General features: G+C 41.4%; 1 protein-coding gene across 2 annotated transcripts in view; it reads left to right on the top strand.

Moving 5' to 3' along the window:
• Positions 1 to 17,151, top strand: part of kcnh3 (potassium voltage-gated channel, subfamily H (eag-related), member 3) — a 177,619-nt gene that overhangs the window by 141,844 nt on the left and 18,624 nt on the right. For both annotated transcript variants that reach the window (XM_039818142.1, XM_039818143.1), the window contains exons 7-10: positions 1,274 to 1,475; positions 7,443 to 7,808; positions 11,631 to 11,830; positions 13,005 to 13,254. In XM_039818142.1, the coding sequence (XP_039674076.1) occupies positions 1,274 to 1,475; positions 7,443 to 7,808; positions 11,631 to 11,830; positions 13,005 to 13,254 (1,018 nt within the window). The remainder of the gene's footprint in view (positions 1 to 1,273; positions 1,476 to 7,442; positions 7,809 to 11,630; positions 11,831 to 13,004; positions 13,255 to 17,151) is intronic.

Genomic DNA, 17,151 nt, shown 5'->3' with positions numbered 1-17,151 from the left:
GGTTTCTACAGAGGAGACTCTCTTTTTATCCCTCAATAAGTCAGAAAATTCTATCAGCAGCCATAAAAAAATATATATATATATCGTCCGTGACCCCTAGAGGGTCCTAAGAGTAACTGCATGGGGGCCACCAAATTATTGTTTGATATTTATTTAAACTTTTTGTTGTTGTTTTTTCAAAAAATGAAAACATGTCTGAAATATACAGTACATTAACATGAATCTAACATATTATCAGCAAAGATGCCTATTCGTAAAAAAAAACATTAAAGCGCTTATATTATGCTCATTTTCAGGTTTTTCAGGACTTTGGGCTTTTTCACTTTATAAACCTATAACATGCACAAAAAAAGATATATAACACAATAAAGGAAAGGGGAAAAGCCAAAAAGCATAATATTAGCACTTTAATGATATGCTAAGTAAGGTAGCCACTATGGTAGCCATCCACAGATACAGTTAAGCCTAACGACTCACTGTTCCTTCCACATGTATGTTTAACATTACAACATGCTGTATAAATAATATATGAATCCATCCATTTTCATCCTTCTAGCCAACTTTAATATGCAACTACATTTTTATACAAATGTACAAATGTAGTAGGGGGTCCGTGCACTGTATTTCTTTCAGCTGAGGGGTCCTTGGCTTGATAACGTTGAAGACCCCTGTACTAGTAGGTGCAGCAGGCCCCTTCTGACTCCATTGAATTGAATTGATAATATTCAAAATAGGTGTTTATGCTAGTTATTAAGAATAACATGTTGTATAGATCAGGCTATGAATAATATATATACAAACCCCTCAGTAGAAACCTTCAGAATATAGTGTATGTGGCCTAAGTGCTGCGGCAGTGAAGATTTCTGGCTGAGAACAAAACTCTTTTGGAGAAAACTGCCTTCAAAGATAAGTATTGTCAAATTACACACCTCTTTATGGGAAACCATGATTTACAGACACAATATCTAATCGAATCCTTAGCATCCTATCTATACCTATATAATTCTTCAGACCCAAATAGACAGAGTACTAAAATAAACACCTTATTATGTATTTTGTGGTTGTTTTTTTCCTACTATTCTGAAAGAATGGAAGCGAAATAGCCAGCAATTGACCAGTGCATAAAAATAAGAAGTTTTTACCTGTCATGAAAGCTGAGACTGTGTGTGTGTGTGTGTGTGTGTGTGTGTGTGTGTGTGTGTGTGTGTGTGTGTGTGTGTGTGTGTGTGTGTGTGTGTGTGTGAACCGATGTGGTATGTATCTTTCTGTGCAGTACTTTGGAGTCCACCTGTTGAAGACGGTCCGGCTGCTCCGGTTGCTGCGGCTGCTACAGAAGCTGGAGCGATACTCCCAGTACAGCGCCGTGGTTCTCACTCTGCTGATGTCCATGTTCGCCCTGCTGGCCCATTGGATGGCCTGCGTCTGGTACTTCATCGGGCGCAAGGAGATCGAAAGTCCCGGCTCCTGGGATATTGGTCAGTGCACTCTTTTACTCAAGACTGTCAGCTACTTAAGACATGTTATGTTAAATCTTTAGTGGGTAACTTTTTCCGTTACTTTCAAGCTATTGCCAAATGAGTTGCTACAAAGCTAATTAAGACTATCAGCTCCACACAACTCTCTCTGGATTTCTCAGTATGACTATGTTCAGAAGATCGTGTCGTCCAGCGACCTTCGCACGCAGAAACTCAAGTGAAGAAATTTACCTCTTCAGAAGAGTCCATGTTTTTTAATCCTCCGTGTCCTCCTTGGCTACTAGCAACTGCGTGGAGGAGGGTTGGGGGTGCGTGATCACGGAAGGCTTGTATCATGTGGACGCGCCAACAGTTTTCCTCATGGAGGTGACAGAAACTACGCACTATAGCTTTAAGTATAGGTTTGAGGTGCATTTACTTTACTGATTTTATGCTTCATTTGACTTCTACTCCCCTACATTTATTTGACAGCTTTAGTTACTTTATAAATAAAAGAAAATCATACAAAACACATCATCCTCATATTAAATGAATGACAAAAATGTCAAATGCTTTATACAGTACAGAAAATGAAATGTTCTCCAACTGCATCATTATAATACTACTTCCATAGTAATGTATCAATAGTCTCGCATTGCCAGCTCTACATATTTTTTACAGTATCTTTAAATTGTGCATAGTTCAACACTAAGGTTTGAAAAAATAACATTAACAAAAAATACATTAAAAAAGCATGAAAAAAAAACATAAAAAAAGGTCAAAAAGCGTTTTTTTTAAACGTTAAAAGCATCAAATGCCAACTCATTTCTTGATTGGCCAACAGCACATTCAAATCAAATGACTATGATACGATGATGGTTTTTTTTTCAATTTCTTTATTTTTGAAAGGGGACAGTGAACATTAATCAACATTGAAACAATGTAAATGTTCTCGAGTTAGCTCAAAAGTGCTAATTTTCATCGGTAGTTGTTATACTTACTTGCCCAAAGTGGCATTTAACTTGCTCCGGGCCATCGTGCAACCCTTATTGTTGAACCCTGTTTTTTTTATGGGTGGCATGTTGTGTTTAGCCCCGTACCCTCACAGTTGTGGGATTTAACCCATCTGTGGAGTTTGCATGTTCTCTCTCTGCCTGCATGGATTCTCTCTGGTTTCCTCACAAAGCGCAAAAACGTGGTGGTTAGATTAATAAAGGATATAAATACTTCTTCTACACAGACATACATTACCAACCCCAATCTGTGAAGCTCTTAATGAGGTTCACTGGTTGCCATGTTGTCGAGGCCAAAATAAAATGTATATGTAGTGTCTGTGGGGTGGAAGTGGTGGACATAACCTTTCTGAAGCAGTTTTATGGTCCACTGTCTCCGGGGTGAGAGCTTTTAGTGTACGAGTATTTAATGTCACTGTGCTCAAACTGTAAATATCCTGCCAGTGCCAGAGACCAGAATTTCATTTGGGCAAATTGAGCAAATCTAAGATTGGGTTCTCCATCACTCTTCTCAATTATATTGTAGGCTTTGTCTTCCCAAGTGCAAATTGAATGAGATCCCATCTAATTGCAGCCACTCTTTGTGGTTTAATATGATGAGATGGGCAGATTCTTCCAGAAATTTGCACTTCATACAAATAACCGGCCAAACCCAAACTTCATTATCAGTATTTCACACCCAAGCAGTAAAAAGGAAAGCCAATCACATCACCCCCCTAAATAATTTGTTCCAGTTACTGCCATTCGGCCGCCGCTATAAAATCCCTCTGGCCAAGAAATACACTCACAAACACTCCTTTATTCCCGCTGCCATAAACATCTTTTAAAAAGGCAATGACCCACACAAACACTGTCACTTCTCACACATACACTGTATTATTTTTATCCTGTGTAAAATATTTGTATTAGCTATTTTATTTTGACTGTGCGAGTTTTGTTTTTGCACTGTACGTTGAGGCCACGTTTAGGACGATTTTCTGTCATGATAGACAGTGAAGTTTTCCGAATCTGAATCTTTCCCCGACCTCGTCTTGTTTGAAAGACAGAACTAAGATGACACTTACACACCTCGTCACAATGATGTGACAGTCATTTTGTATCCACAACAAAAAGCGCAGAGGCACTTATGCAGAAGGACGGCCCCCACGTGTCTCCATTTTCAGCACGACTGATGCTTTTAATAACGCGCAGCTTTGTTGATATTCCACAAGCGTCTCTCATGGAGAATCTCAAATCCTGCGGGTGACATGAAACTCTGGCATACAATCTGATAAACTTGTAAACACGCACAAACAGACAGTTTCCAACTGTAACTGGGGTAAAGATCAACACGAGCCTTTGTGTGCCTTTAATTTTATTTTCAGTCAAATGAGCGTATTTTCTAAGCTATTGGCTCAATGTATACTCCTGTTACTTCTCTGGCTATTCTCCCTCGTTTTCTCTCACTCACTGTCTCTCTCTCCCTCTCTCCCTCTCTCTCATTGATTTGTACCGGCCTACCTATCATTGTGCTTTCAGCAAACCACATAACGACAGACAGTAACGATGATGTCAATTCATGTCAGCGGTCCCTCGCTTCACAATTCCAACAGACAGGGGGAATCCAAGGGACAACAAAGACCAGTTTGCAGTCTGACCTTTCTGTGACACCAACTGTGATTCACAATTACGGTCTGATTTTGGCTCTTACGCAGGGTGAACTGCTCCGTTTGTCCGTCGCTCAGTCAATTGGCTAGTACTTGGGAGAGGTTCAGTTCTGTCTGCAGACCTATCAATAATTCATGGGCAGAGGAGCCATGGGGGCTGTAGTCACCACACACACACACACACACACACACACACATACACACACAAGCCATGGTTTACTGAGCTGGACAGATAAAGAGGATAAAGAAATGGACATAACATAGTGACCATGTTGTCACAAAGGTGGAACCTTTACGTTTGGCACTTATCTTACAAGTTGCTAAAGGTGGAGTTAAATCCAAGCGAAAATTTCGCCCAATCTTACGCTTGGTGTCCATTCTGTGTGTGTGAGCTGAAAATAAATCCGTTGCATAGAACAGGGGAAAGGCCATGGCTGTATAAAGAGAAAGGCAGCGGGAGCGAGAGGGACCGTAAAAAAGGAGCACTGACGGTAGGGGTGTAAAGTTGAAATATCAACAAGTGGGCTTTAGAGAGGCAAGCATGCACCAACTACCACAGCTTTCAGTCAAGCAAATGTACAGTACACCTCTTTAATATTTAATATCTTCATTTTGAAAACCAGCACAGGGGCACCCAATCGGAACACAAACAACATTCAGCACCCCTTTGAGGAACTGCATCTGGTTTTATTCTATAGTTTTATTGTGAACAAACCCCATAAAAGACCAAAACTTTCCAGCTTCCCTCCCCATTGACAGTCGGCCGCCAAGCCCACTGGTTCTTATTGAAGATGTAAATCTTTAAAAACGGCTCACAAATAGAAGTTATTTTGACTTCTTTAAGAGGAGTTCAACACCACGGACAGCTCCAGTCAATGCTGCAAGACAGAGAGGAGAATTCAGCACCTTGGACAGAGGCAGAGAGGCTCCACTGTGAACAGTTTCCACCGGAGACGAGGAATCAATGATACTATTTGTGTTACTGTCCACAAAACACTTTTCAAAGTTACAAAGTGCTTTACAAAGACATAAAAACTGGAGAAAATGACCAGATAAGTAATCAATAAACGTCGAATGAATACAGTAGTAATGACAAGCAAGGTAACACAACAACAAAAAACGCAAAAAGGGTGAAGAACCGATTCAAAAGAAAGCAATTCTGAAAAAGGGCATTTCCAAGAGAGATTTTAAGAAGAATCTCCTCCAACAGGTTGTCACTCCAAAGGCTCAGTCTCCTCTGGTTTTTAGCTTTGACCTGGGAGTTACTAACAGATCTCAGGCTGTATTCAGGCTCATAAGGAACCAAACGTGATTTAAAGGTAATAATTGAAATTTAAAAATCAATTCTAAAACATACAGTACAGGAAACTAGTGTAGAGTTGCTAAAACAGGTGTTATGTGGACACTTCTGCAGCATTTTGAACTAGTTGAGAGTTTGAAGAGGCTGTATTGAGTAAGACAGGAATACAGCGAGTTACAATAGTGTAAGCGGGACCTGATAAAAGCCTGGATGACAGTTTCTACTGTTACCTTTATTCAATCAAAAGACCCTGAGCCATTTTCTGTAGAAAATTGACTGCCCTTCCTTCAGCATTCGGTTCTTTTACCTCTAGCCACAAAACAGGCCCCCACTTCTCACTGGACATCCCAGCAACCAACATCCCCATTTAAGGTCACTCAAACGCCTCATGCTCTTCCAATCAATTAGATAAACCGTTGTCGCTGGAGGGCCGACTGCATGACAATGGCTTCTGATTTATCAGATAGTTAAGCTGAAGAGAGTTAGTGAGCCACAGGAATCAGTGATACTTCAGTGTGTGTTTTGCACCCTTATTAAAAAAGGGTTATTGACTTACCTTATCCAGGCAGATGGTTAATTTCAATATTTAATTTATTTAAATATTTACACTGCCTCCTTTATGAACTGCCACCATGGGGACCAGATTGAGGCTGAGCATGATGAGTTCACTCGACTGTAGTTCAATTCGCATCCAGTCAAATCAGGAAAACTGTCACAATACACAGTAAATCCTCCCCCTTCGCAGCCTGTCTGTCTGCAGACTTTATCATAACGCGCTCATACACTAAAATCAGTAATGCCCTTCGCGTTCCCTTATGCATTGACAAGATGAAAGAAATGCTTTGTAGTTTTTAATTTATATATATTCTGATCTCCAGGCACAGACATGCATGCAATATAACGGCTCCGTCAGGACCACATTTCCTCAGGAAGGGGGAGGGGGGGGAGGTTAAGTTGGGCTAATGACACAGTAATTAGGAAACTACTCAGGTGTTAAATCCTCTAATGTTGTTGGTTTAGCTGCTTCACTGGGACTCTGCTCACAGTTTGATTGCCATTTATTTATGCTGGCAGGCTTGTCTCATTGTCTGAGAACTCTCTTTCTCAGTATCACACACACAAACACACACATTCATACTCAAGTCAACACTGCTTGCCTGAAGTGTGTGATGCCAGAGATCAATGACTGGCTGCATCCATATTTTATCATTCACATTCCCTCTCTCGCTGTCATTCTTTTCCTAATTCTGCTGTCTACGGTGTCTCAGCTGGGTTCCACCGCTCATCCACTCAAATTTCACTCATTTATCCTTCTTCACATCCTACTGTCTGCTTTATCCTTCCTTCCTCCTTCCTTCCTTTGTCCATTCCAATCTTCTTTTTCCCTTTATTCCTTCCTCTTCCTCTGAAGCTGAATGGCTGTCTTTATATTTGTAAAATGAACTTGGAGCCTCCGTGTCTTTCACACATCAGGTCATGGTGTGCCCATTAGCCTGACTGAGCAGGTCTGAGCAGGTTTTGAAATGTTTTTTGACATTATTTTTAGTTGTGTTTGGTCACCCAATTGACAGAGATTTTTTTTTTTCTCAGACCTTAGCAGGTCTAATCATGCAGCATCATAACCAAAGACTTCTGTGTGGTTATACAGGTCCTTTAATCTATAATAATGCATCAGTTTAATAAATTAATCCATTTTCTTGTATGTAAAATCAAAGTAACTAGTAACTATAAATAATAAATAAAGTGGAGTAAAAAGTACAATATTTCCTTCTAAAATGCAGAATAATGAAGTCCCATGAACTCGTATAGTAATTACATTATGCAACCATAATGGAACTAAACCTAGTTACTTCCCACCACTGGATGCCTATCACAAAGGTGGACAATTCAGGAAGTATTCAGCTCTAAATGGGCCTAGCTGGAGTTTTGTGATGGAACAATAAGATATATTTAATTTATCTGAGGCAACTGAAAAAGCAGTGCGAATGCTGAATTAGATTTCTAATGAATGTCTTTCTCTGTCTCTCAGGTTGGCTCCATGAGCTGGCCAAGCGTCTTGGGACCCCCTACTTCCTGCCGACGCTGGTCCCAGCCACAGTCAGCAGCCTCCGGGCCAACAGCAGTCAGTGGAACGCGTCGGGGTCGGAGGGCGGAGGGCAGGGCTCCTGGAACTCCAGCCAATATTACGGAAACGCGTCTGGAGGCGAGGCCGTGGCGGAGACGGCCGACGGGGGCGGGGGTTTCGGGCTGCTGGGTGGCGGCCCGTCGATGCGTAGCAGCTACGTGACGTCGCTTTACTTTGCTCTGAGCAGTCTCACCAGTGTGGGATTTGGAAATGTGTCCGCCAACACGGACTCTGAGAAGATCTTCTCCATCTGCACCATGCTCATAGGAGGTGAGAAACGTGTGTGTGTGTGTGTGTGTGTGTGTGTGTGTGTGTGTGTGTGTGTGTGTGTGTGTGTGTGTGTGTGTGTGTGTGTGTGTGTGTGTGCATGCGTGCATAGTGTTTGCCCCAGAAAAGTTGTTTGTCTTTTATTTTTGTCTGCCAGTCACTGCCTGATGGCAGCATTAATGTAGAGCCCAATAGTTTCTGTGATAACAGAATCATGGACGAAATTGCAAAATTGAGAATTAAAAAAAAGCTATAAGACAGATTCCATAGGGCCCTATATTAAGTCAGTGCTAAAAGCTAACTGGAGATTTGAGAATACATTATTTCATTTCTTTATTTTATTATTTGAGGACAATGCACATTGATGAACATGTACAGCAGTACATGTAAAAATGCCAGATTGTAGCCCGGGGGCTAATTTCCATCTGTAGTCCATTAGGCAGGTTGAAGTTACAGTAAAAATATGAAAGTATGACCACGTCTACGTTCTCACCTGAGCGTGTATGTGTGTGTGTGTGTGTGCGTGTGTTTCTTAGTACCACTTTGTATGCATGCTAGTGTTTCCTCTCAGGGCGTGAAGCTCTTCTTCTCCTCGTAGTCTTAAGTACTCACTCAGCTAATTATCGGGCATCAGTGCGACATCGACACACAGCTGAGCATTTGTATTCAAAACCATCCGTTGACTGTCTCATTTGTCCCGTTTTTCTTGATTGAGGGGGTTTCATTACATGCTTGACTGTGCATTTTTTTTATTTGCTATCACGATATTTCAAAAACGATTCAATAGATTAAATGAAAGCTGCTCTAAAGTTCAGCTATGAGTCAGTACTTCATGGTGCGTACTGCACAGGATTTATTCATTTTAAACCTTCTCACGAACTATTGCAGTGATTGTGTGTGACTATCAGTATTTTGGCGTGAATCCAGACACTGATTAAAAATAGAAGATGTGACAAAACACTGATGATTACATTCTCTAGAATAAGACCTTGTAAGATCCTGCCAGTAACATCAAAACCATTTAACGATTAGTTTTATTTAAACTAAGGTAATACTTCCGGGGGTTTTGTCTTGATAAAATCCAGAAAGGACCGAAGAAATGAAAATCAACATAAGAGGGTTAATAAAATGAATATCCATAGTACAATTGATTTGATTGTGTTGTGCCTCAAAGGTGCACCCCGAATTCAGGTCACTTCAGCCCCAACCTGTAAATATGCAATGAACACACAGAGACCTAGCACAATCAATTGGCTTCTGCAGAAGGAGAACAGCACTTCCCTGCAGACTCCTCAGTCTACTGAGTTCTGCCTCCTTCTTCTTTCGGCCAGCTTTTATTAGGGTAAGTTCACATACACATCAATGCAATGACCTGCCTGACCTATGACTCATACGACACCCTTTACATAGCGGATGTCTGTCTAGTTTCTACTCAGCTCATGTCTAGTTTCCTTTTGGATGTTACTATCTTTTCGCCTTGGTGTAACTGAAATAACAACACGTTGTGATTCCTACCCTTCGTTCACCTTCTAAGAATCTGGTTTGTCTTATACATCTGTACATCCTGTTTCCTGGGGTCAGCCTTTGGTCAAAAGCGAGAGTCATGCTTTTCCACTTCTCCATATGCTGATGCAAGCACTAACACAGATCTATTATTGCTCATGATACTTTATTACAATTCTTTATACCTCTGATAATGCATAATTGACCTTATAATCCCACAATTGACTTGTGAAATGTACACATTGTTTCATGCATATAATACATTTAGCAACATAAGTACAGAGGGTATATTCTGTATGAGCGCAGGTTTTTTTTTTAACCCTTGAGTGGAGGCAGCCAGCAGTGTGTCACCCTTCACACAAATGTCTACAGATGCTACATTTTCAAAAGGAATTAAATATGTGAATTTAGTCACAGAACGTCTGTATTTAGCGCTGGCGATCCGATCGCCCAAGACATATTTTAAAACCAAGTGTAAACAGGGTCCCTTTTTTGAGTTATGGCTTGTGATGTTGTTGTGCTGATCCGTAATGAAGAGAGCTGAATCTTCTGGAAGAAAGCAATAAAAGAAGAAATGAGAAAGAAATGGAGGGAATGGAAAGGTTATTTGGTGGGAGAAATGCCAAATTCATGGTCAGAGGACACAATGATGTGTTGGGAATGTCTCAGGCCTCAGTGCACATTAAGTGGTCTACACACACACACACACACACACACACACACACACACACACACACACACACACACACACACACACACTTATACAGGACCTGCGAGGATCTGCAAGGACATTGTATTGTATTCATTCTCTTGAGGCTGAACCTTTAACTGCCTACATGCAGTTATATGAACTTTTGAAGATTTTGAAGAATGAAGATTTTGTTTTCACAGTGAATACATGGCAGGCAGACACACACACACACACACACACACACACACACACTCACATTTACACTCACTCACACACACACACACACACACACACACACACAGATACTGACATACTGCACATGATACTTCTGTCTGTGCTCGACATTTCCTGACTCAATCTGCTAGTTTCCAGTGAAAGGTGCTAATGTGCCTTAACCTTTTAACTCGTTTATAATCTTGTTATTTTATATGTTTGGATTCAGTCCCACATACATCGTCTTAGAGCATCAAATATGTTTCCAACAAATGTGCAATCTGCTGCCGTTTAGGGAAGTAACATTTGCTTAAAGCCGCGTTAGGAAATCATTTAAGAATTTTTAATAACGGCGAAGAATCCATTTTTAAAGCTTTACATCTTCAGAAGGAACCGATGAGCTTGGTGCTTACAGAATGAGGAAGTGTTTAGAGACGGACACTTTTGGTCTTTTCATGGGATTTGTTGACAAAAAAGGAAAACAGAATAAAACTATCCTAATCCTTTAATTCAATTCGGGCTTTTGGAGTGTGGTGCATTCAAATGACTTTGCTTAACCACAGAGATGTGTGTCGTGGGTAGTCCTTGATTATAGGAGAGCGAGCTAAGCAAAACGCAGAGAGAGAAAGAGAAAAGAGAGTAGACTATAGCTTCATTAATCTCTCTAAAGTTTAGAGTTCTGCTGTGCTGAGCTTCCCTGAAGGTAAGCAGTGTGTGCCCTTTAGGTCTCCCCGAAAGATATTTATACATCTGTACTCTGGAGTTTTCCCTTAATGTGAGGTGGGTCACTGCCTAAAGGAGCAGTCATCCTAAAATAATGTAATTTGTCTGGGTGTCAGTGGACTGTGTAAGTGTCCTGTGGTCTGTGTGCTGTATCAGCGGCTTTTCTACTTGGGCTAGAATTATACTCAGGGAGAGAAACTGCTCTGCTGTGCAGTCAGAAAAGTACACCTCAAGATATAGTTTAGTTCCAGTCATTACTGCTGGCTAGCTGTGTTCAAATCAAATCGGAGTGTGAAAGGGTTTTATAAAGTTTAATACCACATCAAGAGTCATTGCTCATACTGGGATTAAAGCTGTTTGGGGTTTTAGACTAAGAATTTAGTTGTTGTACAGTAGGGGTTTTTTTTCCCACTAGAAATAAAAGATGTATTCAACAATGGGATTCTTTTTATTTCAGTCGTGTGTTACTTCCATTTTGTGAAAGCAGTAATCCACTCGAGGCCGTGCTTTACACTGCTTTCAGAGCAGCTAAATCCTTTTAAGCCCGGTGATCTTTAACTTCTTGGGGCTCGTGGAGACGTCCTTTTGAAGCTCCCTGCCGTGCAGAAGCATTATGGGATTTTCCCGAGCCGTTTCCAGATAAAGGCCAATCGAAATGAGTACGTGTAATTGAATCGACCTCCCCTCTTCTCCAGCTCTGATGCACGCGGTGGTGTTTGGCAACGTGACGGCCATCATCCAGAGGATGTACTCGCGGCGCTCGCTCTACCACACCCGCACCAAGGACCTGAAGGACTTCATCAGGGTCCATCGGCTGCCCAAGGCCCTGGAGCAGCGCATGCTGGAGTGTTTCCAGACCACGTGGTCGGTCAACAACGGAATAGACGTCAGTGAGGTGAGAGAGCGACCAGGGTGATTCCACGATTTTTTAAGTGTGGGGGGGGGGGGGGTGGACATTTTATCCAAATACAGCATAGAAAATCTGCTTAATAACATAGGAAATATTAAATAGATCAACACACTGTTAGTCTGCTAAATGAAACACAACATTTATTATTACTTTCACTTGTTTTCATCAATCATATTTCCGAGGGGGGCCAGCGCCACCCCGTGCCCCCCCTTCTAGCCCCGCCCCTGAGAGCGACTCACATTCAACTAAAACACACAGAAGTATGAGTGTGTGAATACTGCATTGTTTTTCATGAACACGTTCTTCCAATTCAAACCTTACATCTGCATTCATATTAAAGGGTCATTTCACTCAAAATACAAAATAAGCTAGCCCTGTAAATAGGTTTTGAGATATGTGCGTCTCAGATTTCTGCTACAACCCCAGCACGATGAAGGTAAACTGCTGGCAATGCACTACTCTTTGAAAAATTACAACTCAGCAATAGTTTCCAAATGCACTTAAAATCCACAGATCTTCAGCATTTTCTTCAGTGATTAAAAACCGTAATAAAAGCATTGAGGTTTGTGGATTATCCTGAGTAACTGGGACATTAATAGTGGCCCTTTATAAGAGTGGTTCCCTTATTATATTTATGTCCGTCATAACACCTTTTTTAGCAAAGAAACTTTATCAAGCAAGTTATAGCTGCATGTTTTGTTTTTTTTCACCACAAATGAAAGACTTTCTGTTGTGCAAATACCTAAATGCCAGTTAAAGTTTGTCAGAAGTTTTACCAACCAAAGACACAAGGCTCTTCTGAAAGTTTGGACATTTAAGGAGGACTGATTCTTATTTTAGATTTAACTGTAACAAATGTGTTTGCTTGATGAGCATCATCTGTTTTTTTTCTCCTTCCTGTTTATCTGTTTACTTTATGCGCAATTTAGCTTTCAGAGTAAATCTTGACAACCTGAATCTTGATAGCCTTTTTTTCAACTTTCATTCTGCTCCACATTCTCAAACATGGCATCATGTTTTGGGAATCACTGCTCGCCGGTAATCAAAGACGGTGGAGTTGTTTTTTTGTGTGTGTGTGTGTGTGTGTGGAAGCCTGCTGTTTGGTTTAAGTCTTAGGGAAGAACAGCTGTTAAGTGTGAAACCGCCTCTCGCTTTGCAGCTACTGAAGGACTTCCCAGACGAGCTGAGGGCCGACATCGCCATGCATCTGAACAAGGAGCTGCTCCAGCTGCCACTGTTTGAGTCGGCCAGCCGGGGCTGCCTGCGCTCCCTCTCCCTCATTATCAGGACCTCCTTCTGCGCTCCGGGCGAGTTCCTCATCCGGCAGGGAGACGCCCTGCAGGCCATCTACTTCGTCTGCTCGGGCTCCATGGAGGTTCTGAAAGACAACACTGTGCTGGCCATACTGGGTGAGTCAGAGGAGCAGAGGGATCGTTCCAGAGAGGATCGCAGTCCTTTACGACGTTGTCGAATATTGTGATAACGATATCATTTGCGATAAATAAACAGTCACGCGTTGTTTAGGCTACAACATTTTTTTGTCACATACAGCAAACATCTCCTCACTATCCGCTGGCTGCCCCCAGTCCCCTGAACACACTGTAAAAAAAGACCAGACAGCCTAGGCTCCACAAACGGCACCAAAAACAAACTGCGCCAACCTGCACCACCAAACATAACAAACAGTGTTCCAGACAATAACCAACAAGAAGGATTTGGTTGAACCATCAACGCAGCAGCGTTTACTTACTTACTTACTTTAAGAAGTGACGTCACCCAACATCGCTTAGAGCACCTTTAAAGTGTACACGGTTCTGGCGTTCTGCTGCTTTCAGTATTCAGCTAAAATACAGCAAATTGCTTGTTGAATTTTAACATAACAAACAAATCATTTCCAACATTATGTTATTGAACAAATTGAACATTGAATTGAACATAAAAAGCACCACTGAAAAAAGTGACGGTTATATTTTAAAGTGTAGTTTTCTACTGATACTATTTACTCAAAAAATCACAGCCTTTCGCGATGTGTTTATTGCGGAAGTTAACATCGCCATGACGATAAAAGAACAATATATTGTGCAGCCCTATTACAATGACATAAAGGTAAAGTCTTGATGTGGATATAAGCAGCTAGTTGGTAAGATATTATTACATTTAATACTTTAAAGGTCCCATGACATGCTGCTTTTTGGATGGTTTTATATAGACCTTAGTGGTCCCCTAATACTGTATCTGAAGTCTCTTTTATATAGACCTTAGTGGTCCCCTAATACTGTATCTGAAGTCTCTTTTATATAGACCTTAGTGGTCCCCTAATACTGTATCTGAAGTCTCTTTTATATAGACCTTAGTGGTCCCTTAATACTGTATCTGAAGTCTCTTTTATATAGACCTTAGTGGTCCCCTAATACTGTATCTGAAGTCTCTTTTATATATATAGGCCTTAGTGGTCCCCTAATACTGTATCTGAAGTCTCTTTTATATAGACCTTAGTGGTCCCCTAATACTGTATCTGAAGTCTCTTTTATATAGACCTTAGTGGTCCCCTAATACTGTATCTGAAGTCTCTTTTATATAGACCTTAGTGGTCCCCTAATACTGTATCTGAAGTCTCTTTTATATAGACCTTAGTGGTCCCCTAATACTGTATCTGAAGTCTCTTTCCCGAAATTCAGCCTTGGTGCAGAATTACAGCCACTAGAGCCAGTCCCACAATGAGCTTTCCTTAGGATGTGCCATTTCTGTGTCTGCTGCTATTGAGGAGGAGAGAGGGGGGGGCAAGGTGGAGGGTGGGGGTGTGGCTTGACCAACTTTGCTCGTTTGAAAGCCATGATGTCTCTCTCTCATGGGTGGGCCAAATTCTCTGGGCGGGCAAAGCAGAGAAAGGGGAGGTAACCTTGCTCCTTATGACCTCATAAGGAGAAGATTCCAGATCGGCCCATCTGAGCTTTCATTTTCTCAAAGACAGAGCAGGATACCCAGGGCTCGGTTTACACCTATCACCATTTCTAGCCACTGGGGGACCATAGGCAGGCTGGGGGAACTCATATTAATGTTAAAAAAACCTAATAAAGTGAAATTTTCATGCCATGGGACCTTTAAATACTAGTGTTTGTTAAAAACGGTTGTTTTTTTTTGATTTTGCTTCCTTTTTTATTTATTCTATATTATCTATATGTTTCTACTGGCACAGGGGGAGGGGGTCTTCTGAGCCAGAACAGAAATCTAAAATAACATTCTTGCTTTTCCCTATTTAATAGTCAAGCTATTAAATTAATGGAGAGACGGGAACAAATACTGATTATGAAATGGCTTTGGATGAATGTAGGATTGCAAAATGACATGCTGGTTTGCTAATTAGAGTGAAATGGGTGGTCTATTTATTATGTGAGGGAAATTATGTTTAAATTTCTGACACAGAATTGGATTGAAACTACGCAGTCGACAGCTTTGATAGGTAATTTGCCCGTCAAAGTGAGACTTAATGAGAGGATGTGAGATGATCTGCGGGACAGATAATTAACGTAAGAAACGTTCATTTGAAGAACGAACACTCCGATAAGAGCCGCGGCGAATATGTGCCTGTTTGACATCAAATGCTGTAAATGAAGTACGGACTGAGAGATCACCTCTCGGCTCAGTGATTACAGTGGAAATAACTCCACAGTGATGGCTTTGGCTTTGGTTTCATCCAGATTAGTTATATCTATTTGTATTATAAAGCTTCATTTCAAAAAATCAAGTTACAAAATTGTTATGACAGTGCTTCTTTTTTTTTTTTATTAAAAACAGAAATAAGGGAGAAAGAAAATAGAAAAAAACCCAAGAGGCCCTAATCCCTAGCCACAACAACCCGCTCCGGACTGCGATCAGGATTCGGCTTATCCTGCAAGATAAGATACCAGAGGTTGCACAATTTTCTTTAGTCTTTGACTTTCCTACGTCAAGGTGGTGTGTGTCCATCATCTCTGTGAGCGATAACTCCGGTGTTGGGATTTCTTTCTTTTTCCAGACTAAGAGGATACACTTTTTTGCAGTGAGAATCCCATTTGCCAAGTAGAAGCGCCGTTGAGCCAGTGTCAGTTTCTTTGCTTCATTAGATATCACTAGAATTACTGAAACTGGATCAGGGACAATTTGAATATTTAACACATTAGACGTGAAACTAACGTGATCCGGATCTGAGTGGAAATTAGGTTGACGAGGGTGACGAAGGAAAGGAGGAAGGACAGGTGCGTGCGTGCGTGCGCGCGCGCGTGCGTGCGTGCGTGTGTGCGTGTGTGCGTGCGTGTCACTCAAACATCAGGGAAGGCCGGGCCTGAGGGTGAGCTGATAAAGAGCTGTTGTTTGTGCTCTGCTGCTTTATTACCATGCTCGACACACACACACACACACACACACACACACACACACAGAGTCAAGGCTTCCTGCATGTTGAGCCTGTTAGATATACACGCTGATCCTTCAATCCAGTGTAAATACAGATGTAGGACGTCTTGCTATCAGACATCACATATGGCTAATATAGAGACTAGGGCTGGGTATCGTTCTAACCTTTTACGATAGCAGTACCGATACAAATACCGTGATTTTGATACCGGTTTCTAAACGGTACTTTTTTTCCATACCAATTTTATAAAATCAATTCTAACAACAAAAATTACAACATTACACATTACGGCACAAATCTAATTATTGATGTTTTAGCCCCTATACTACGTGAGCCCCGTCTCTGTGTAACGTAGAGTTTTTCCTGCATGTCTCTACGACATGTAACTTTAGACAGCCAATCAGACATTATTAGATCTTGGTAGAAGCATGCTGCGTGCTTATTGGCTCACTATCGCTGATGTGATTTACTCCTTAGGTATTGAAATTGGGTATTGAATGACAAGGCGTTTTTTCGATACTATTCGGTCGGTGCCTAAAAAGTATTGAATTCGGTACCCAGCCCTTATAGGGACCAATTAATGAATGAATGAAGATATTTGAAGGCAGTCCTCCCTCTCAGCCTGTTGTTGCAGATAGTATGAATACATGAGAACCAGATAAGGCTGGGAAACCCAACAGGCTTTCAGTGCATCATGTACATTCTGCAGTTGACGGGCAATTCTAGACAATCTGTCAATCAGCACTGTTACACACTGGGAACTTTTAGCCCCAGGTTTAGTAGTTTTTCAGGGGATAACCCCACACACTCGGGGGGCTAACCCTGCTCCAGAGCAGGGCCAGCAAGCCCTCGGCTAAGGTCGGGATTAGCCCACTTGTAATATGTCTGTGTGAAGTGAACACACCCCCAGGCT

Source organism: Perca fluviatilis, chromosome 12 (genome assembly GCF_010015445.1).
Source record: "Perca fluviatilis chromosome 12, GENO_Pfluv_1.0, whole genome shotgun sequence".
Taxonomy (NCBI): domain Eukaryota; kingdom Metazoa; phylum Chordata; class Actinopteri; order Perciformes; family Percidae; genus Perca; species Perca fluviatilis.
Note: the sequence above shows the minus strand (reverse complement) of the source record. Positions and strands in the feature narration are given on the sequence as shown.